This window comes from Sminthopsis crassicaudata, chromosome 1, assembly GCF_048593235.1.
Source record: "Sminthopsis crassicaudata isolate SCR6 chromosome 1, ASM4859323v1, whole genome shotgun sequence".
In the NCBI taxonomy this organism is placed as follows: Eukaryota; Metazoa; Chordata; class Mammalia; order Dasyuromorphia; family Dasyuridae; genus Sminthopsis; species Sminthopsis crassicaudata.
The window spans coordinates 464,507,931-464,530,775 of record NC_133617.1 but is presented as its reverse complement, the minus strand read 5'-3'; the positions used below and the strand labels follow the sequence as shown (position 1 = coordinate 464,530,775).

Below are 22,845 nucleotides of genomic sequence, written 5' to 3'. Positions count from 1 at the left end.
ACAGATGAAACAGAACTCTTTCCCATCATCCCATTTGCTATTGAAATTGTCTCAAAGATGCTCTAAGTGAGCCTATAACAAGTAAGATTGCATATTAACTCAAACACAATTACAAAAAGCAGTCATTTTGTCTACCTGGTTACTAAATGGCTCACACATTAAACATAAAAGAATAATAGGAGAATAGCAATTTGTACTCCTTGACCAAAAGTCCTTCATAACAAGTCTACATCCTACCTTTCCTTACATCACAATCATCCCCATGTACTCATACAGTGACAAAGGCCTCTTTGCAGTTTCTCATACTAGATACTTCATCTCCCAGCTGCATGAATTTTCACTGGCTATTCCCCATGTCTGGAATGTTCTCCCTTCTTGTCTCAATCTGCTGGCTTCCTTCAAGTCCCAGCTAAAAGCCCACATGCAAAAATCTTTCCCAATCTTCCTTAAGGCTTGTGCTTTCCCCCACTTGATTATCTCAGATCCAACCTGTGCATATCTTGTTTGTACACAGATATGTGTAAGCTGAGTCCCCCTTTACACTGAGCTCCTTCACAGGAAGGATTATTTTCCCACTTTTTTTGTGTCCTCAGTGCTTATCACCATGCCTGGTACATAGTAGACAATTAATAAATGCTTATATTGGCTGTTAATACAAATCATAGAAAGGATGGTATTGGTCTAGGGAACTCCAAAGTTAGGAAATTCCTACCTACAATACTAAGGTGTTAAATAACCCAAGGTTACATAGTATGTGTGAGAAGCAGAGGTTGAAGCAAGGTATTTCTAGTTTTGAGTTAGACTCTCTATGCATTAGGCCCTTCTGTCTTTCATGAGACTTATGTAGTTTTAATTTACAAAGTCCTTTGCATACATTAGCTAATCCCACTTTACTGGATTCCTGAGAGAATAAGTGATTGGGGTCATACAACTGTTGTATCCAAACTTGCCTAGAGAACGGATCTTCCAACTCCAAATTCAGTGTTCTTTCTGAAATTCCTTCAGGTATACTCATCTAGGATAGACCATGTGATAGGTATTTCCAAAACATTGGAGGTGGAAAAGCCAATGGCAGCAGACCCATGATGATCATACAAGGAGAATTTAGCTTCTTGGAATAAGAGCAGTACATTGGATACCTCCCTTTCCTTGTTTCCAAGGTCCTGTGAGGTCACCATATTCCTCATCCAAAAATTAATTAATTATCCAAAACCTACCAGTTATCTGGGTCATGAGCGAGACCACCACAGGAAGTCCAGAGGATGCTGCTGTGATGTTTACAGTGTAGTTGGTGCCTGGGTACAGCTCCAGGCAAACCTCAGGAGCCTGACTGCCAGTGGTCAGGTTAAATGATACTTCCTGGTGAAATTCCTTCTGATACCCTCGGTGGCCCCATATATGGAACTGTAACAAAAAGGTCAAGAAGTAAGGTACTAACAATGATTAAAATTCCTTAAGTTTATGCAGTGTTTCATAGATTTCTACATAGCCCCAAGACAAGATCAGGGATTCATCATCTGAATGCCTATATGCATATACAGTACTTTGAACTCTTGCTCAGAGGTTGATAATCAAATCAATATTACCACTGTTTGAAGGACATGACATGGCTCCACACAGAATCCCCACTTTTGACTGTCTAGGCAGCAGCTCCCTCCCCAGATTGCTATTCTCATACACCCTGTCATATTCATACCATATCAGCCTCATGCCTTCTCCATTCTTTCACTGGACCTTATTTTTCATTATACTTTCTGGATTTCTCTATCATATTAACAAATTGTCCTTCATATCAGAAATGTATTCTCTCCAGAAATTATGTATGTATGATGTGCGATATATGCATAAAATTGGGTATGTTATTTATTCTCCCTTCCCTAAATATAATCCCCTTGATGCCAGGGGTTATTTTATGGTTATGTTTCTCCAGATAAAGCCCAAGTATTAATAAATTTGTATCAATGATCTATCTTCTAAAGAAAAAGAAAATAATAAAATAAGTTCAGCAAAACTGACAAATCCAATGAAGAAGCCTGAGTTATATGACACTCTGGATCTACAAAGAAGGAGGTTTGGTATAAGATACCTTCTTCTATCTCTTTTTTGGGCCAAAAGTTCGTCATTATACTTTCAGTATATTCAGATTTGATTGTTTCATTATTACTTTTTCCATTTCCGTTGTTCTAGTCATGTAATCAATAATATATAAATATTTTTCTGTTCTGCCTAATTAACTTATCATGCTTTTATACATGTATTCCTATGTGTCTCTGTAGTCAACATATTTGTTGTTTCTTAGAGCAAAGTTATGATGTATACATTGATGCATCACAACTTTTTTTAGCCACTTTCCAAATTAATAGGTATCTACTTTGTTGCTTACACTTACTACAAACAAATGCTGCTCTTAATATTCTTGTTGTATGTATATAGGGTCTTTCTTCTTACAATGACTTCATTGAGGAATATGTCTAACTGCATCTCTGGGTAATAAAAAAAACCTATAAACATTTATTTTAATCTCTTTCTTAGCAAAATTTCAAATTCCTTTCTATCACCAGGTTTCTAAAAAGTTAGATTTCACAATGATTTCCTGAGAATGTCATACTTACTTGATTCTTGATTTTACTTTGTGAATTCTTGATGCTTTCATTTATATCTTTGGTTTAATTACTTTATTGTAACTATTATTGATTTGGGGGACAGCTAGATGTCACTGCAGCTAGAATGCCAAGCCTGGAGTCAGGAAGATCAGTATTCAAGACTTCAGAAATTTACTAGTCGTGTGTGTTTACTAGTCATTAATCCTGTTTGCCTCCATTTCCCGTTTGTAAAATGAGCTAGAGAAGGAAATGGCAAACCACTTCAGTATCTTACCCAATAAAACAAAACTCCAAATGTGTCAAAGAATTGAACATGATTGAACAACAACAGACTGAATTTATTGCAATTTTAAAGTTTTAGCTTTGCTTCTGATGCTACTATTCATTTGCTTTCAAAACATTTTTCTGCTAGCATTTCTATCTCTACTTCTTATATTCTATGTGTTGGGTTGTTTGTTTGTTTCATTTTATTAGAATTCTTCTGTCTGATCATTTCTTTGGATGGAATTTTAAATTTTCTTTTTTCTTTTTTCTTTTTTCTTTCTTTCTTTCTTTCTTTCTTTCTTTCTTTCTTTCTTTCTTTCTTTCTTTCTTTCTTTCTTTCTTTCTTTCTTTCTTTCTTTCTTTCTTTCTTTCTTTCTTTCTTTCTTTTTTTTTTTTTGAGAGGCAAATAGAGTTGTGACTTGCCCATGTCAGATTTGAAGTCAGCTCCTCCTGCCTCTAGGGCCTAAACTCTATCCACTGTGCCATCTAGCTACCCCCTGAATTTTAAATTTTCTTTTAGAAACTATGCATAATTTAAATTCCTTGAGTGTTTCTATTCCTCCTCCTCCTCCTCCTCCTCCTTCTTCTTCCTTTTTGGAAAATAAGAAGCAGGTTTCCTTGCCACCTTACACTCCTACTTCTTCCTAGAAGTCTCTGCCCATTCTTCCTAAAATGAGTTATCTGCCCTTTTCTCCATAATTCCAAGCTATTCCCTTCATCCTAAATTCCTTAAGTAATCATTACACTGTTCTCACTTGCCTTCTTCTTACCAACAATCCGTCTTCTTATACTTTAGACATTTTCAAACAATATTGTCCTATCTCCAGTCAAATTAGTTCAGTACTAACCTTGATAGAAGTTTCTAGGATAGACTGAAATATTGTTATGCAAAAAGCAATCCACTCAGCCCTGAGAGTTTTCTCTCCCAGCTCATACTTTCTTTCCTTTAGCTCTATTTATTCTCATATTTCTCTATGGAAATATGTGGAAAATATTCATTCTCTCATTTCCTTATATGATTAATTCAACACTGTCCTCTCACATCACATTATTTATCACAAAGTTTATTGACTCCCTATGATCCCTTTAGTATCAAATATAAAATCCTGTTTAACTTTTAAGCCCTTTATAACCAGGCTGATTCTTACCTTTGCAGCCTTAGCATACTTTTCTTGATTGCACACACTGCAGTCCAATGACACTGGCCCCCTTGTGATTCCTCACACAAGACACTCCAGCTCTCAACTCTAAGCATTTTCACTGGTTGGCCCTAATACTTGTGATTCTCTCCCTCCATCTCCACCTCCTGGCTTCCCTAGTTTCCATCATGTCTCAACTTCAGCTAAAGTATCATTTTGTACAAGAAGCCACTCCCAATCTCTCAATTCTAATAATGTCTTCCTTCTGATATTGTTGTTGTTCAATAATTTTTTCAGTTATGAATAACTCTTCATGACCCCCATTGGGGTCACTAGAGTGGTTTGCTCTTTCCTTCTCCAGCTCATTTGACAGATGAGGAAACTGAGGCCTATAGTGTTAAATCACTTGTCTAGGATGATAAGTGTCTGGGGCTATGTTATAGCTCACAAAGAGTTAAGACTCCAAGCTCAGTACTCAGTACTCAAGTACTCAGTACTCAGTGCCAACTTCTGTATATATTTTATTTATACACACTAGTTTTCATTTTATCTCCTTCATTAAAATGAGAGGTCCTTGAGAGTTAGAATTATTTTTTACCTTTTTTTTTGTATGTACAGCACTAAGCACAGTGCCTGACACACAGCAGATTGCTTAATAAATGGAAAATGACTTGAATAGTATAATTGCTGAAATGCAATTTATAGGTTATGTTTAAATTTGTTGATATTTTCCAAGTTTTATTTAATTTTATAAGAAATTCAAACTTCCTATTCAGGGCAAACATTTAGATCAGTTTTGAACTTACTAAATACATCTCCTCTGAATCATCCATCTTCATATTTCTCTTCCATCTCAAGCAGGTTTCATTAAGAACTGAAATATTACTTATGATCTGCTTTACTGAAAGAACAAGAAAAAAAATAAGGAAGCAATTTATTCTCCACCAAAATACAAAGAAACAAAAACCCAAACGTCACACAACACAACTATTCACAATTTTTTTTAATCAAATAACTTTTCCAATCAATTCTACAAGAACAAATTCAGCTGCAGAGAATGAACTTTTAATTCAGTGTGAGTTTTGTCAGGAGAGATGTTTATTTAATTTTACTTTTGTAATCTCAGCCTCACTAAAAGACTTCAAATTAAAAACTGTCTATTCTCAGGTTCTCTCATCAGTACAAGCTCCCACTAGAGAGACTAACAAGTTTTGTCCAAGGTCCCAAATAATCCCTGATCCCTCAACTGAGAATGGCAATTGTATAGAGTAGCATTAAGTACAGAGAGGATTAAATTTAATTCATGCCTCCTAAGGAAAACTGTTCCCAAATACATGTTTACTACAGATTTCCTAGTTACTGATGTTGAACTGTAAGGAACATTGCAAGATCATCTCTCAAAGTTGGGCCTTTTATTGGGCTCATAGAAACTTGGATATAGCCAAGCTTAGTCAAGAAGACCACAGTCAAGTAGCAATCTTTGATACATACTGGTTGTGTAACTCTTTTGTTGTTTGTTATTCAGTAGTATCCAACTCTTTGTGACCCATACTAAAGCAGGCCATTCTGTCCTCCACTATTTCCTAAAATTTGTATTCATTATTTCTATATTCATTACTTCTATAATATTATCTATCCACCTCATCCTTTGATATCTCCTTTCCTTTTTGCCTTCAATCTTTTTCAACATCAGGGTCTTTTCCAGTGAGTTCCATCTTTTCATTATATGGCCAAGGTATTTAAACTTCAGCTTCAGCTTTGACCTTCCAGTGAAAAGACTGAATTAATTTAAATATCAACTGCAGGCATTTAACTTCTCATGACTACAGGCACATCTATACTATAAATCCAAGAACAACTGCTAATTTACTTTGGTAGAGGGAGTTTCCAAACTTGAAATTCCCTAGAACAACAAAGTCACAAGGTTATAGCCAAAAAAAATCCCTGGGTTTTTCATAGAACTAAACAATAACAAAGGTACTACTACCCTAAATCTTTTTCTGGCCAGGAGATTCTTCTTAATTCTTGGGTCAGCCACCTAAAAGAGGGAACCAGATCTGATGGAGCCAGAAGTCAGAACCAGTCCCTTAGCAACTTCACTTACTAGCTTAGACATGGTATCATGTATCCTAGGTCCCCATTTCTATTCTACCCTTCTCCTCCTGAAACAGAAACCTTGATTCATTATGGTATATGAGGCATTCCAGTTTGTCTCTCATTGGGAAACACATCCAATGGGTGGAGCAGAGGGAAGCAGATGCACTACAAATAATGTCAAAGCCCCTCCTTTCTTTTTTGGAACAGTTCCAGCACAAACTCCCCAGAAACAACCTAGAAATTCCTGAAAAAACCCTGGTTCTCCCACCTTAACCCACTAGTTACTCCCTTTCCTGGGGAGCTCTGGCCCATGTCTCACTTCATTATCTCCTCTCTAGCTATTTCCTCAGCCTCTTCACAAATCACCATCTGAATACCCTTTCTTCTCTAGTTATGAATCTGTGAACCATGATCAAATCAAATCCTCCCTTCTTCCTAAATGGGGCATGTTAGCCTATGCCTAGTTGGCCCCCACTCAAAATCCCCAGAAACGTTCTGAACCAAAAAATTCTTTCCATGGGAACTACTCATCTCCCTCTCTCAGAATGAAAGTGCCTGAAGAATGGGACTAGTTCTGCTTTTTAAATGTTCATCCCCAACGCTTAATCTTATGCTTGGCACTTGGTAAATGCTTAATAATGTTTTTCCTATTCATTAATTCATATAGGCATATAGGCTTTCCATCAAACACTTCATTCTACTACATTATACTAACTCCCTGACCCTCAAACCAAGCTAAAATGTTCATCTACTAAAACACTATTCCCTTCAAACTAATTCTCCAAGCATTCTGCCCTCTTTGTTCTCTGATTTTATACCAGCATATATAACCAACCTTTCTCACTTTTTATAATTTTTTTACCATTTCCATATTTTTTTATTTTGAATTCCAAATTCTCTCCCTTTCTGATATCAATTATACATGTTAAGAGAGGCAAAACCTATTTCTGTATCAGTTAAATTGCAATCATTGAGTCTTACTCCAGTCAACTATACTCACTACTCCTAGCATAGTCTTTAGATTCAAATTTAGATCCAATATAGATCCAAAATAATACTACTTCTCAAATTTGCAGATATTTATCACCCTTTGTGTCTTTGAATTATACCCATTCTCCCTTTCTCCTTTCAGCTAGGTGGCACAGTGGATAGAGCACCAGCCCTGAAGTTAGGAGGACCTAGCTGCCCTGATTATCTATTTTTATAACATTAATCCAATGAGAACCAAACCTAGCAAGACCAATGTATGATATCATCAGAAAATATCAGCCCTGCAGTCTCACAGGTGTGCACTGTACCTCTACATGTTGTATTTCCCCATTAGTCATGTATATTCCCTAAGTGTATGCCTCTTCCTACATACACACTAAATAAACTACTCTCTAATTGCATGCCCACTCTTCCTTCTATTGATGTTGTGTTTATAGGATAATGCATCCTAGTTATGTAGAGAGACTCTTTCATTTCTACTTCTCTTATTAAGCTACTTTACCAAACACCTATGCTTTCAAGTAACTATATTCTCTGGCTGATTAGTAAATGAGAAAACATTGGTGAAGGCTCTTAATCTATGACCTTTGAACATATATATCAACAGATTCACAGAAACCTCAGGCAGAATTGTCCAGGAATCTCACATGCACAAGGCATGTCCCAGATGCTAATATATATATATTAATAATATATATATAATAATATGCTAATCTTAATCCTTTGTCCTCAAAAGCAAATTTGAAATTTTTTCAAGCATTTATTTTATGTGCTAAAATTCACTGATAAGAAGGCTAAATTAACTAACCACTATAATAAGAATGAAATTATCAAAACAGCATGATCTACCAATGTAAGTATTACTTTAGAAGGTTTTCAGACATTAACCCCAACAATCCAACAAATATCCTGAAGTTTATAGAAAATTCAGAAAAGTTTTTTTTTTTTTTTTGCTTTGTTCTGAATATCCTCTTTTCCAATTCCTTGAGTTAACTAAGTGATGCTAGTAAGCATCTGAGGGGGAATTTGAATTTGTGTCCTCCTGACTCCAGGCCTAGTACTCTATCCATAGCACCACCTAACAGTGCTATAAATGTTAGCTACCTATTATCATTCATTCCCCAAAGCTGAGATGAAATGCCACTTTCAAAGTTGCCTTCTATGATCATCTCAGGTATCATTTCACTTTACTCCTCTCAAATTTTGTACCAATTCTAGGATATCATTCCATTCAGCCTTGGGCTATTGCATACAAGTATACAAGTCCCCTCAATGTTCTGGGTCAGAACTGTGCAATGTTTGATTTTGTGTTACCTATAACAATATCCTGCATACAGTAAGCATTGTAAATGAACAAATGAGCCAATGCAAGGAACAGCTGACAACAGATTGCCTGTACTCTAGTAATATGATACTTTACATAAAACTGGAATCCTCTAATAAAGATGTGGGTTCAGTGTTGGAAAGCTAAAGGACCTTTTGTTCTTGACTTCCTTACTTCTGTTATTCACACATGACTGAGTCCACTTGGTCAGGATGACATGGATAGACGGCTTCTTCCTCTCCCCACCCTCTCCCAGCAGCGGCATTGCCAAACTAATTTCCGACACGGAAATAGAGGGGAAAGCCCGGGTGTTTAAACTTGTTCTGCTCTTGTTCTGTTAAGTTCAGAATGTTTCAAAAATTCATTAGGGAACAGTTTGGGCCCCTTTATGGGGGGAGGGTGCGGGAGAATTAACTTCATGAGACGCAAGCTTCAAAGCTGCTTTTGAAAGCAGATAGGGTTATACAATGGCTAGTTTATTTAAACAATTTTTCCCATGTTCATTAGTCATCAGAGAGAACAGGTGAGAAGCTTAGTAAATTGAATTTCAAAACTGGGAGGAGGAAATGAATCAGAAGGGTTCCTGAGAAAGAGAAAGGGTTCCAAAGGCAGAATTTGGTTAGAGAAGTATAAAGGCATAGACTTTAGAAATAAATGTAAGAAAGAAAGGAAACAAGAATTTATAAAGGACCTATTATATTCCAAGCACTGTGCTAAGCATTTTACAAATATTATCTTACAATATTTGAGCACAATACTTTTAAGAATCAAACTCAAGAGTTGTAAGTGATTCTGGCAGCAAGATAAGTACCATAAAACGTGACCTGAGCAAGCAGCAACGTGAAATCAATTCTAAAAGAATTTTGTTTAGGAGGATAGATGGAGGGAGAGAGAGATGCAAGACCCCACAGTGAGGAGACAGAGACTACAAGGACACCATATCCTGTGGATAGAAGCTCTATTTTAACTTCTTGTATTTTTTTTTTCTTTTTGAAATTGTTTTCTTTTAATGAACAAAAATCTAAGTTGATAGTTAATCTTGCAAATTTATTTCAAAATATCCTGGAGAATGACGCTTTATGGTAAAGATTATGTTAAATGACTTTTATCCTGTATGAAAGCTAAGGAAAAATTTCTTGCAAAGAAGGCAGAAAAATATTTTAAAAGATAACTAATATTTTAACTATATGTCAAGTTTAAGGAATATGCTATAGGAATATCACTATCATAATCTTCTAAATATCAACACCCTGGGGAAAAGCCCTGATTGCCTTTCTCAAATTAAAGTTCTACCTACCTCACAGAGATATTTTAAGAAAAGTGTTTTGTAAACATTAAAATCCTAATTAAACATGAGAGGCAGCACCATTTTGTAGATAGTGAGCTTGCCTTGGAATCAGAAATGACATCTCTGTAACCGATTTTTTGAGACCCCTTGAGATCTTGAAGCTACAAGATGAAGATGTGCCTTATGTGCCTGAGTGGAGAATAGACTCCACACTGGAAGTTCTCCTACAATGACAAAATCACATCTTCCCCTTGAAAAAGTTTGCTATTATTTCTCACATTGTTCACATGAACTAGGTCACCCACTCCGTTTCCCTTCTTTTTATTTCTGGGTTACAAATGTGCTGATGTTAAACCAATTTGGCAGAGAAAGATGAAGCACTTCCCACAGGAGGTATGTTTGAAAATACAAGTAAAATTCTGGGAGGCTGGCCTACTTTAGCCAACATACAATCACTTTTGGCAACCTCTCCCCAGTTAATCACTATCTCAGGAACACATAGGTCAAGTGTTTCCTCTCTTTCTTATCTCTGCAAGGTCAGCCATTTTCTAAGTGGCTCCTGGTAGATAATATGGAACACAATCTTTTGCTCTGAGAATTTCCATCCCTCCCAGCCTCCAATAGAGAAATAAGGTCTTCACACATGTGATTTTCACAACTGACCATCAAGTCATTGACCTTCACTGCAGAGGAAAAGACTGCCCCTGTGGTTAGATAGGTAGCTAGTTAGCTCTGTCTTTAGGTTTGTATATAGTGATGGTGCAAATATTCTTAGGGTAATCATATGCTGTCTTTTATAATATCACCCTAAAGAGCGATTCCTCAGGGAAATAAGTTGAGGAAAATAAAGGGGAATTTCAAGAAATAAAGGGAAATGTACCCAATGAAAGAGAAACCAGGCAAGCAAAATGTTCATACACGCACATAGAAAAGTCTCTCTCTCTCTCTCTCTCTCTCTCTCTCTCTCTCTCTCTCTCTCTCTCTCTCTCTCTCTCTCTCTCTCTGTGTGTGTGTGTGTGTGTGTGTGTGTGTGTGTGTGTGTGTGTGAAAACTGCCCCCAGACTGACCCAGCTTCCCTGAAACAACTTCCTGGTCATCTATGGGCATACAATTTCCTCGGTATATTAGGGACTGGGTTATCTTTATGGGTTTGTGAAAATCATATGAGTCACCATATCCTTCACTGTATGCTACCCTATTAACCAACCTTGTGGGGAACATGGGGGCTAAATCCAGAGAATCAAAATATCACGGTATTCTTGTTGCATATTCTTACTGTGATGGGAGAAAAATAAACCACTTTTTGGTTTTAACCACTGAATGACTTGCAAGTGCCCCATTTTTTCACAAAAATCAACCTGAACAAAGGTTATAACTAAGCGAATATAAGAATCAGAGCCATTCTTTTGATATCCGATTTCCTTCCAAATTCAGCCCAAGCTTTGCCTTCTACCATGAAGTCTTTCTTGATCTCTCCAGATATTACTGACTTCCTTAAACTCACCTTGTTTTCTTTCATAGATATATCTTTGAATGTAGTTAACTACATGGAGTCTCTTTGGACAGGATATATAAGCTCCATGAGGGAGCTTCTGCCTCATATAGTCCTTTTCCTTTAAGACAAAGCTTAAGGTACCAAAGGCCTGAAGACTTTCCTAATTTCCCTCAACTACTAATGCCTTCTCTCAATCTACTTTGTATTTAACTCCTTTGTGTATCTATGCGCAAGTATGTATTTCATTCATCTTATATTTATGCTGCATCTATGTTTATATGTATTTGTCATATCTCCCATTTAGAATGTAAGCTCAATGTGACTAGGGATTGTAGCATTCTTTTTCTACTTGGGTCCCAAGGATATAGTGCTAGGCACAAACGTGTTGATTGATGTCCCCAAAACAATGATAAGAATAAGTAAACTTAATATCACTCTGAAGTTGTCAAAAGGAAGATATTTCTTATAGGCAACACTATAATAATAATAACAACAACAATATTAACATTTCTGTAATGTCTATGTGATAGGCAGTGCACTTAATATGCTAAGTTTATTATTATTTCATTTGATCCTGGTAACAATCCTAAAAGATAGGTACTATTATCATCCCTATTTTGCAGATGAAAAGTCTGAGGGAGACAGAGAAGTTAAGTGATATTCATAGTTTATACAGCTAAAAAATATATGAGCTCAAATTTGAACTCAGATCTTCTTGATTTACTAGCATAGATGAAATGAGAATAGCTTAGCTTTGTCTTTCTAAATGACTACACAATGCTTTGCATCAATAAGATGTTTAATAAATGTTTAGAGTATGTATTTTGCCAGATACTGATGCTATCAAGACAAAAATTAACATAGTCCTTGTCCATAAAAGCTTATATTTATGATAAAAAATTTAATACTGGTTTGGATTTTAAAAGATTTCTTCTCAATCCTTCACTGACTTGTTAAAACTGTTATCAGATGTCCTTGACCCAGAGGGAGTTAAGCCTAAAATTGGGGAACTAAAAATTAGGCACAGATACATTCAAAAGATTTGGGAATATTTCATCAAAGACTATGAGATCAAGTACTCTCCCTCCTTTAAAGATATGAAATTGAAGACTAAATTCAAAAGCAAATTCTATTTCCTTACAGAGCTGTGCACCAGATTTCTCATTCCCAACTCCCAAATGATTCCTGGTTAGAAAAATCATCTGAAATTCAGATTTACCTTTAGTTCAGAAAACCTCCATGTTTCTTTAGATATTTCCATGAATTATATGCTTCAGATGTACATTTTTTTATCAAATTGAAATTACGGAAATAACTATCATTTTTCCTATTATCAAAATAACTTGGTAACCATCGTGTCATCATGTCATCATGTCTGTTCTAACTTCTCTCAGAAGCTCCATTTCAGAATCTCAGCATTTCAGGAAGTACAATTTTTGGAGCAAGGAAATTAATTTCTATGTGAATTATAGATATTTCTAAATTATCTCTATATGATTATCTCCAAATCATAAAATTTTAGCACACATAAAAACCTCCACAGGCTTCTAGTCCTCTCATTTTACAGATGAAAGGACTGAGGCCCACAGAGATAAAGTGACTTAAACAATGCCAAACAGCTAGACTATGTCATATCTAGGATTGAACATTGTGTAATGGATAGGGTGTTGAATTCGAAGACTGGAAAAATTTGGATTTACATCCCAACTCAGACACTTATTAGCTCTGGATGCTAAGCAAATAAATCTCTATGAACCTCAGTTTCTTCTTCTTAAAAAATAGTATCTCTCCCAGGTCTAAATCTATAACCATTTATATATATATATATATATATATATATATATATATATATATATATATATATATATATATATATATATGTATTCATCCCACACACATTCCACTATACAACTCTGAACAATTTAGCTTCCTGTCATCAGATACACCAAAAAAGAAAGATGGCAGCACCTACCTGATCTTGGTGTTGCTATGATAATATGTGCCGAATGTTTTGGAAATGCCATGGTGGTGATATTTACTGTATAATAAGTTCTTGGGTACAGATCTAAACACACTTCTGGAACTCTTTCTCTTGTAGTAAAGTTAAATGATGTCTCATGATAAAAATTACTTTGATACTGTCTTTGTCCCAGGACTTGAAACTGTTATGAAATTGAAAGAATAAAGCAATGTTAAAATTCTGCTTGATTCTAAATATCAAGAATTCAAGAAAATGAAGATAAAGCAAGAAAAATATTTTTTTCTTTTTTTCATATTTTTTTCAATTTTAATTTTTGTTGTTTAGTCATTTTCAGTGATATCTAACTATTTTTGGCCCCATTTGGGGTTTTCTTTTTTTATTAATTTTCAATTTTTTTCCAATTACATGTAAAGATAGTTTTCAACATTCACTTTAGAAGATTTTGATTTTCAAATTTTTTGCTTCTCTCCTTCTCCTCCCCTACCCCAAGACTGCAAGCAATCTGATATAGGATAAACATGTATAATCATATTAAACATATTTCCACATTAGTTATATTGTGAAAGAAGAATCAGAACAAAAGAGGAAAACCATGAGAAACAAAGAAACAAACAAAAGTGAAAATAGTATTCCATTATATTTATGTGCCACAATTTGTTCAGCTAGTTCCCAACTGATGGGCATGCCCTCAGTTTCCAATTTCCACCACAAAAAGAGCAATTACAAACATTTTTGTACAAGTGGACTTTTTTATGATCTCTGGGATACAGACTTAGTAGTGGTATTGCTGGTTTAAAGAACACAGTTTTATAGCTCTTTAGTAATTGTTATAAATAGTTCTCCAGAATGATTGATCAATTCACAAATCTATCAGTTTTCCCACATCCTCTGCCATTTGGAGTTTTCTTGTCAAAGATACAAAATGATTTGCCATTTCCTTCTTCAGTTCATTTTAAAGATGAGGAAATTGAAGCAAACAAGATGAAGTAATTTGCCCAATGTCACACAGAATCTAGTATCTCAGACCAGATTTGAACTCAGGAAAATGTCTTCCGGCCTCCAGGCTCAAAATTCTACCCTCTACAGTACCTAGCAATTTATCTTTATTCTAGGCTTGTTGGGGAAAAAAAGATCAGGAACTGAAACTATTTTCACCAACAAACAAGGCTGGCTTCAGGACTACCAATAGGAAAGCATAAGAAATTTGTGAATATGAATCAATGAAGAAGCATGTATATAAGCATTTAGAATATGCAAAATGATATGTTGAACACTAGGGGTACAAACAATACAATAGCACAGTCTTGGCTCTCCCAGAGCACTCATTCTAATGGAGGAGACAAGAAAAATAGGAGATGTCAGTCATAAAGCAGATGGAAAGTCCTAATAACCCTTAGGATTTGGCAAAAAAAAAAAAAAAAAAAAAAGGCAGATGACAATGCTTCTTTTTTTTTATTGTAATTTCCATTAACAAAATTGCATCAGTTTCTGATGCTGAACCTCTTCATGTAACAAGGACTTTGGTGTTTGGTCCCACAGTGTTTGCTAATCCTTCCTTCCTCATTACCTGTTCTCTCGGTGCAAGACAGAGGAAGTCTTAAGAAATTGCCATCCACTCAATTCTCTCACACTTTAGCCTTGACTCTTGGTGATCAGACTGAACTGAGTTTCATCCCAACAAATTAGGACAGCTTAGAAGATATTTTCAATTCTTATAAAAGGGCCATTCTAATATTTAACTATGCTCAGGTGCAAAGGACTTTATTCAGATGGCAAAGAAAATACAAGGTATCTTTCTTCTGCAAAGTCTGTAGACTGATAGGATTAAAAAAAAAAAAAAACCGTGGCACTTTATGACACTCCTCAAGAATCAATCAACAAATATTTATTAAGGGCCTAATGTAAGCCAGGCACTATGCTAATCATATGTGGTATACATACAATCTCTGCCTTCAAGAAACTGATGTAATAACGTTAACCAAGAAAAATAAGATAAAACCTGCCAGAAACTCCTACAAGAAATTTAAAACTCACACCAAAACCATGATAAACATGCCAAGGAGAGTTCAAATACAGTACAATATGATAATGATGATATGATAGGATAATTACATTAATAATTAGAGAATCAAAGAGAAAAATACTAAAATCATATTTCCAAGATAGAACAGTATGGTATGTACCTCCAATCTTTTTATGAGGCTAAAATGGTTTTAAGCAGAGAAAAGACCAAGAAAAGGATAGTATCATAATCATTAATAAATATTATAGTTATAATGAACTTTGTATCATTAGTATTGTCTATAAAATATATTAATGAAAACATTGGAAAATAGTATACAATAATATATTTTAATAAGAATATGTCCAAGTTTTGCTAGAAATGTTAGAGATGATTCAATATGGGAAAACAATGAGTACAATAAATTAAATAGAGGAACTTAAAGGATATGTGATTTCATCAGTTTAATCTCTCCAAATCAATTTTTCCAGGTCTTAGTAAATAAATACTAGAAAAATGTCTGAGGAACTAAGTGAATTGCCTAGTAATTTCTATTAACAGCAGAAGTCTCATAGAAACTCATGTTGTCTACTCTAGGCTGTCTTTTGTAATAAAAAAAAAAATTCATCCTATCAACAAGAAAAATCACATCAACAAGAAAAAATTATGCCACTATACAGAGTAACAAAAGTGAATTTACAACAACATACATATGGACTACAGTTACACATAAATAACAATAGCAGCAAAACTCTACACAAAAATTATCAGAAGGAGAAATACAGCAAAAAAGATATTTCTTTGTTAAAGTATGCATTTTTATTTTATTAAAATATTGTGTGATTTACAGTTTTGTTTGGTATTTTATTCATTTTGTTTCTCATGTTAAAAACAGAATTAAGTTTGTGATTTAAATTTTCAAATAAAGAAAACACAAGGAGCTATTCTCCAAAACAAATTTTCACAAAATTGTAGACCAGAGAGAAGGGAGAAAAATTTAGTCAGTTTCATAGGATCAAAGATAAAGAATTAGAAGAAATCATAGAACTCATCAAATTAATCCCCTTATTTTGTCATTGAGAAGACTGAAACCCAGATAGGAAAAGTGTTAACTAAGGTCATACCAGTAGATAAATAGAAGTGGAGAATCAAGATTTGAATTCATATCCTCTGATTTCCTCTTCATTCCACTTCTATTGTATCAAGCTCTCTCACTAGCTCTGGGCCCTTGGTAAATAATGATTTATATGCTTTATATATATATATATATTATTTCATTTGAGACAGCTTAATCTTTTTCTCTCCTGTCATCTTAATAACTCATCTCCTCCTCTTTAGGAATGATATTTCTGGGATTACCACAAAAATAATAATAACAACAGAAAAGTCTTTTTGATTCCAATTTTTTTGGAGATTTAATATCATAATTTTTGGTGTTTTGTTTAACCCTGATTCTATCAACGAGACATTCAATTTTTTTTAGATGAAAATTATTTCTGTTTTGAGAATATTTGGGAAATGTCATGACAACGCAAAGCAATTTAATAGGTGCTTATCATGAAATGCTACATGCTAGGCACTGTGCTAGGAAGAAGCAAGCATCTATTAAGCAACTACTATATGTTAGATACTATATGAAAATTTTTGAAAATATTTCATTTGATCTTCATCACAATCCTAGAAGAGAAGTGCTATTATTATCCTCATTTTATACTGAGGAAACTGAGGCAGAAAGAAGTTAAATCCAGGCTCACACAGCTATTTCAAATTTAACTCAGGCCTTCCTGACTCCAAGTATGATGATCTATCTATATACTATCTAGCTACCTCTGAGCCCTAGGGAATACAAAAATAAGAGAACAATTCTGTCCCCAACCTATTGATTTCCTGTTGACAAACCCTGAGATAATTAATGGGAGTCCATATTCTAAATTTGTATCAAGTCTTCAGGGGATCCATTGCATGATACCTAATCAAAAGACTGAATATAATCTGATTTTTAACATATAGCAGCCTTGCCCTCTAGTGGCCAAACAATGAAAAGTGCTCATCATCATAGCTGGGTTTTTAATGAAGCTACTCTTTAAGATTTGACTATAATACAAATTTAAGGAGAGAAGAAACTTTTAAAAATCACCTCATCATAGGAACAGTTATGAATATACTATACTTAAAGTCTTTCCAAACAAATGAAAAGACATTCAGCCAAAAGAAAGATTGCCTAGGAGTTATCTTTATGTGTCTGAAGGTCCTTCCCCTGGGGTCCAGTTGCCCCAATCTTATAATCCCCTAGAGCAGGGTTTCTTAACCTGGGCTCCATGAACTTTTGAAAAAAAACTGAACCAATATAATTGGTTCCTTTTGTAATTCCATGTATTTAATTTTATTTATTAGAAAATATTATTCTATAAATGTGGTCCATAGACTAAAGACATGATACACACAAAAAGGCTAAGAACACCTGGCATCACGATAATGTGTAGAATAGAGTTTTTTAAAACTGCATTTAAAGTCAGTTCAGCCACTACATAGAATTCCCAATTCCTCTAATTTTGTCTCCCTGCATTTTGGATTTCCTTCACAGGTTAATTGTACAATATTTCAAAATCCGATTCTTTTTGTACAGCAAAATAACCGTTTGGACATATATACATATATTATATTTAATTTATACTTTAACATATTTAATATGTATTGGTCAACCTGCCATCTGGTGGGGGGAAGGAGGGGAAAAATTAGAACAAAAGGTTTGGCAATTGTCAATGTTGTAAAATTACCTGTGGTAAATAAAAACTATTAAAATATATTTTTTAAAAAGGGAGAAACAGAATTTAATGTATGTACATGAATAAAAATTATTTTCAAAGGAAAAAAAAATAAAGTCAGTTCAGACATTTCCTAGCTGTGTTACACTGAATTTTAAGAGACTTGCTCATTTCACATGGCTGATATTTAACAGAGGCAGGACTTTAATCTTCCTGGATATCCCTGAGTCTGAAGCCAACTTCCTATTTACTATTCTATGTTGTCTCTTTCTAAAAAGTACAACTGTCCAAAGGTGAAGTGGATAATAGCTTGCCTTTTATTTTGCATTTTAAAGTTTGCAAAATACTTTACAAAAATTATTTTATTTAATCTTTATAACAATGCTGTGCTTTTACTATACTACTTATTTTTACAGATGAGGAAACCAAAAGTCTCAAGGCCTCAGACAACTAAAACTAAATTGTGGAATAATTTGCTAATTTATATCAATAGAGTTTCCAGAACAAGACTTCCCTACATTGATGAAATCACAATTCCAATCAAATTGTTAAGAAGTCATTCTTCATATTGACTGCAAATGTGTTTCAGTGACTTCAGCACACTGGCCCTAATTCTTTTATTTATTATTATTTTAATAGTTTTTATTTACCAGATATATGCATGAATAATTTTGCAACATTGACAATTGCCAAACCTTCTGTTCCAATTTTTCCTCTCCCTCCCCCCCCCCCGCCCAGATGGCAGGTTGACCAATACATGTTCAATTAAATTGAATACAATATATGTACACATGTCCAAACAGTTGTTTTGCTGTACAAAAAGAATTGGACTTTGAAATAGTGTACAATAAGCCTGTGAAAGAAACCCAAAATGCAGGCAGACAAAATTAGAGGGATTGGGAATTCTATATAGTGGTTCATAGTCATCTCCCAGAGTTCTTTTTCTGGGTGTAGCTGGTTCAGTTCATTACTGCTCTATTGGAGCTGATTTGGTTCCTCTCATTGTTATAGATGGCCACATCCATCAGAATTGATCATCATATAGTATTGTTGTTGAAGTATACAACAATCTTCTGATCCTGCTCATTCATTCAGCATCAGTTCATGTAAGTCTCTCCAGACCTTTCTGAAATCATCCTGTTGGTCATTTCTTACAGAACAATAATATTCCATACTATTCATATACCACAATTTATTCAGCCAATCTCCAACTGATGAGCATCCACATAGTTTACTGGCCCTAATTCTAAATTCTGGAGACACATAGGGCAAACCTAATCCATCTTCTATGATAACTTTTTTAATAGTAAAAGACAGCCATCATGGACCAGATGATCTTTGAGGTCCTTTCCAGCTCTAATGCCATGATCTTATGTCCTTTCTAAGTCTTCCCTTCTACAAGCGCAGGATCTTCCTCAGGTTCTTCAGTACCATAGTATCTAATCCCTTCATAAGAGATTGTCCTTTGCTGCAGGCACTCCACTTTATCAATGTTCTTCCAAATATATGGGTTTCAGAAAAAAATAAAAAAAATATATGGGTTTCAGAAGTGGACACCATATTTTAATAGTCTCTCCAGTCTGATGCCGCCTTTTAAAAAAAAATTCACTATGCCTTTAGTCAAGCAAACTGATATTGAGCTTAAACTAATATTGACTTAAGCCTTTCAGTTCAACTATAACTGTTTTCAAGCACTAAGTTACAACCTGCCAACACAACAATATTCTGCTTACCATCAATTACCAGTTGCTAGGCAAGTTATATGAACAAATATACAACACTGAGCAAAGGATCCAACAGCTAATAAATAATATTTTTTAGTGAATAGGGATGTCAGCTGCTTTGAAGTGCATTGTACTCTACTCTTTTCAAACCATGTTGCTGTAATGTATCATTTAGGTCATTCTGCTTCCTTTGTCAAGGAATTATATATACCTGATTAATCATCTTCCTTCCTTCCCAACTCTAGTCTTTAAACAAAGAAATTTCAATATTTAATTTGACACTTCCTCAAACTCTCTAAAATCTTCCAATTTTTCAGTCTTCTTAATTCTCATGATTTACTTCTTCACTTCACACCTCAGCCACATATTGGGAATGGTTCTTACTAGGACCTGTTTACAAGTGTTCTAATTCTTTAATCAAAAATTCTGTCTTTTCCCTACCTGGCCATAACCTCCTATCTCTTCTTATGACCTAACATTCCTAAGTTTACTCTTTTGACTTCCAGTTCCTTACACCATATCACTGCTCTGGCTTTACTCCATTCCTGGAACTCAATGCTAAGAGATTCAGTTGTCTTGTGAAATGAAACATAGTAATACTTAGCTTCTCAGCTGAATAGAGGGAGGAGAAAGAATGAGATACTTGAAGAGAGAAGGCTTAGAATAGCTTTTGTGTACAGTGAAATAAGAAATCAGTGAAAGAAGATTTAAATGATCACCTTACTGCAGTGAGGACCCAGTCAAAATTAGATAACATGAATTTACCTAATATGTTTAATTAGTACAATTATGACTTTCTCTAGTTATTATTCAGCATATGTGTAGCAATAGAAGAGGAAGATGGTAGCAATCATCTAATCCATGTCTGAGATTTGACAAGGGATAAACATTGAAAGTAGAAGGGGTTGGAGAAAGGGATTCAGGAGCAAATGACAGGAAAAAATTAAATTGGTTAACTATATAGAAAATGATGTTTGGTCTGCGTTTTGAAGGGGGAAAAAGGATTTTGTAAGGATGGGGAATGGAGGGCTTTCCAGTTATGGGGAACATCCAGTTCAAAAATATGGAGATTGATAGGATGCTAAATATGAAGATCAGAGAGGCTGGTTTCATTGGTCTTTCAATTGGGTAGGGTGAAGCATGGGAAGTACTATCAGATAAAGCTAGAAAGATATGTTTGTAAAATGCTTTAAAACTAGACAAATGTATTTAGATCTTATGCTAGAGGCAATAGGTAGTTGTAAGAGCTTATTAAATTGTAGGACTAGATCTGTGTTTAAGAAAATTTATTCCAGAATCAATGTGTAGACTATATTGAAAAGAGACCTGTAGGAAGGAGATCAGTTAGGTCTTATGAGTGAGAGGTGATGAAAACCTGAATTAAGATTGTAGATATCTGAATAGAGAAGAAAAGGATGAATGAGATGTGAAGGTAGAAAAAGTAATATTTGGTAAGTGATTGGTTATATAGAATGAGGGAGAGGGAAAAGTTGAAGATAATACACATGGAAGAAAGATGGTGCCTTTGACAGAAAGAAGTCTAAAAGAAAAGTGGGTTTTAGTGAAGGCATGTTGAATTTTAAACATCTCTAGAACATCCAGTTTAAAATCTTCCATTGGTAATAGGAACAGAACTCAGGGGAGCTCCTGGTTTTAAATGTATAGATCTGGGAGTCAGCTGCATGAAGATGATAATTAAAACTATAGGAATTGTTGAGATTACTGAAAGAAAATACAAAGAAAGAAAATAAGGAACCTCAGTTGGTAGAGGACATTGTTAAGATGAAGCAAAGGTGACTGAGGAGTGATTGTACAGCTAAGTATCAGGACAGACTAATGTCACAAAACCCAGAGTATTTTGGAAAAGAAGGTGATCAGTGGTGTTAAATGTAGCAAAGAGATCAAGAAACTGAGGAAAGACCATGAGTTTGTCAATTAGGAGATCACTGGGAACTTTAGAGACAGTAATTTCCTTTGATTGATGAAGTCAAAAGTCAGGTTGTAAAGAGCTGAATTTGAGTGAGAGGAGAAGCTGAGGCAATGCATGTATACAACATTCCTAGGAGATTGCTTTTAAAAGGAAAAGAGATATTTAGATGAAAATTTGAGGGAATATTAGAGTCTAATGAAAAATTTTCTTTTAAAAAATAGAGGAGAGCTGAGCATATGTGAAGGCCTTGTAGGTTTGTTTTGGTTTTATATATATATATATATATATATATATATATATATATATGAACCTGTCCTGGTTCTTATCTCAGTTGTATGACTACTTCTTCTCAATCACCTTTGCCAAATAGAGGATGAAAAAGGGAGAGAATGATTAAAAGGACAGTCTGATGTAAAAGAAAAAAGGGGAGAGGTGGACAGACAGAAGGAAGGAAATAACCATTTCTTAGGTATTGGCTATGTGCTAAGCACTGGGTTAAACACTTTACAAAATTATCTCATTTGATCTTCAGAAAAGCTCTGGGAAACAAGTGGTATTATTATTTCTATTTTACAGTCGAGAGAATTGAGGCAGAACAATATAAGTGAATTATCTAGCTTTATATAGCTAGTAAGTATCTGTAGCTGTACTGAACTCAGATCTTCCGGACTCCAGACCCAGCAATGTACTGCCTAGCTGCCTCTTGGGGTAATAAGTGCCACCTTATTATTAGAAACTGGTGAAAAAAGAGGAGACAGTGGAGAATAGTGACAAGGAGTTTTTGAAATGAAGAGGAATGAACTGATTTTCTAAATGCAAGTACCCTCACTTTTTATCTTGTATTTACTTATATTCATTCTCTTTATATTGATTCTGCATATACATATTATGCATATGCTTGTACATATATATATACACACACATATATATATATATATATATATATATATATATATATATATATATATATATTACTTATCTCTCCTTTCAAATGTAAGTCCCTTAAAAATAGAGATTATTTAATTCTTGGTATTTTTATTCTTAGAACCTAGCCAAGTGCCTAAGGAGGACAAAATAGGATAATAAATTTATTTATTGAATGATTGATTGAGTTCAAGAGATCAAAGAAGAATTGGAAGGGTGGAACAAACTTCTCTTTCTCTCTCACCAAAGCTTATCTGGGACTACAGTTGTAGCATCAAGTCAATGGGGACTAGGAGGATCTTTTTCTTTATATCCAACA

The 22,845-nt window shown here is 34.6% G+C and overlaps 1 protein-coding gene across 2 annotated transcripts in view; it reads right to left on the bottom strand.

The window, feature by feature from the left end:
- The window catches only part of SUSD1 (sushi domain containing 1), a 292,834-nt gene that overhangs the window by 120,911 nt on the left and 149,078 nt on the right, over positions 1-22,845 (bottom strand). For both annotated transcript variants that reach the window (XM_074280878.1, XM_074280879.1), the window contains exons 10-12: positions 13,173-13,362; positions 4,813-4,907; positions 1,218-1,404 (exon numbers count right to left, since the gene is read on the bottom strand). In XM_074280878.1, coding sequence (XP_074136979.1) covers positions 1,218-1,404; positions 4,813-4,907; positions 13,173-13,362 — 472 coding nt within the window. The remainder of the gene's footprint in view (positions 1-1,217; positions 1,405-4,812; positions 4,908-13,172; positions 13,363-22,845) is intronic.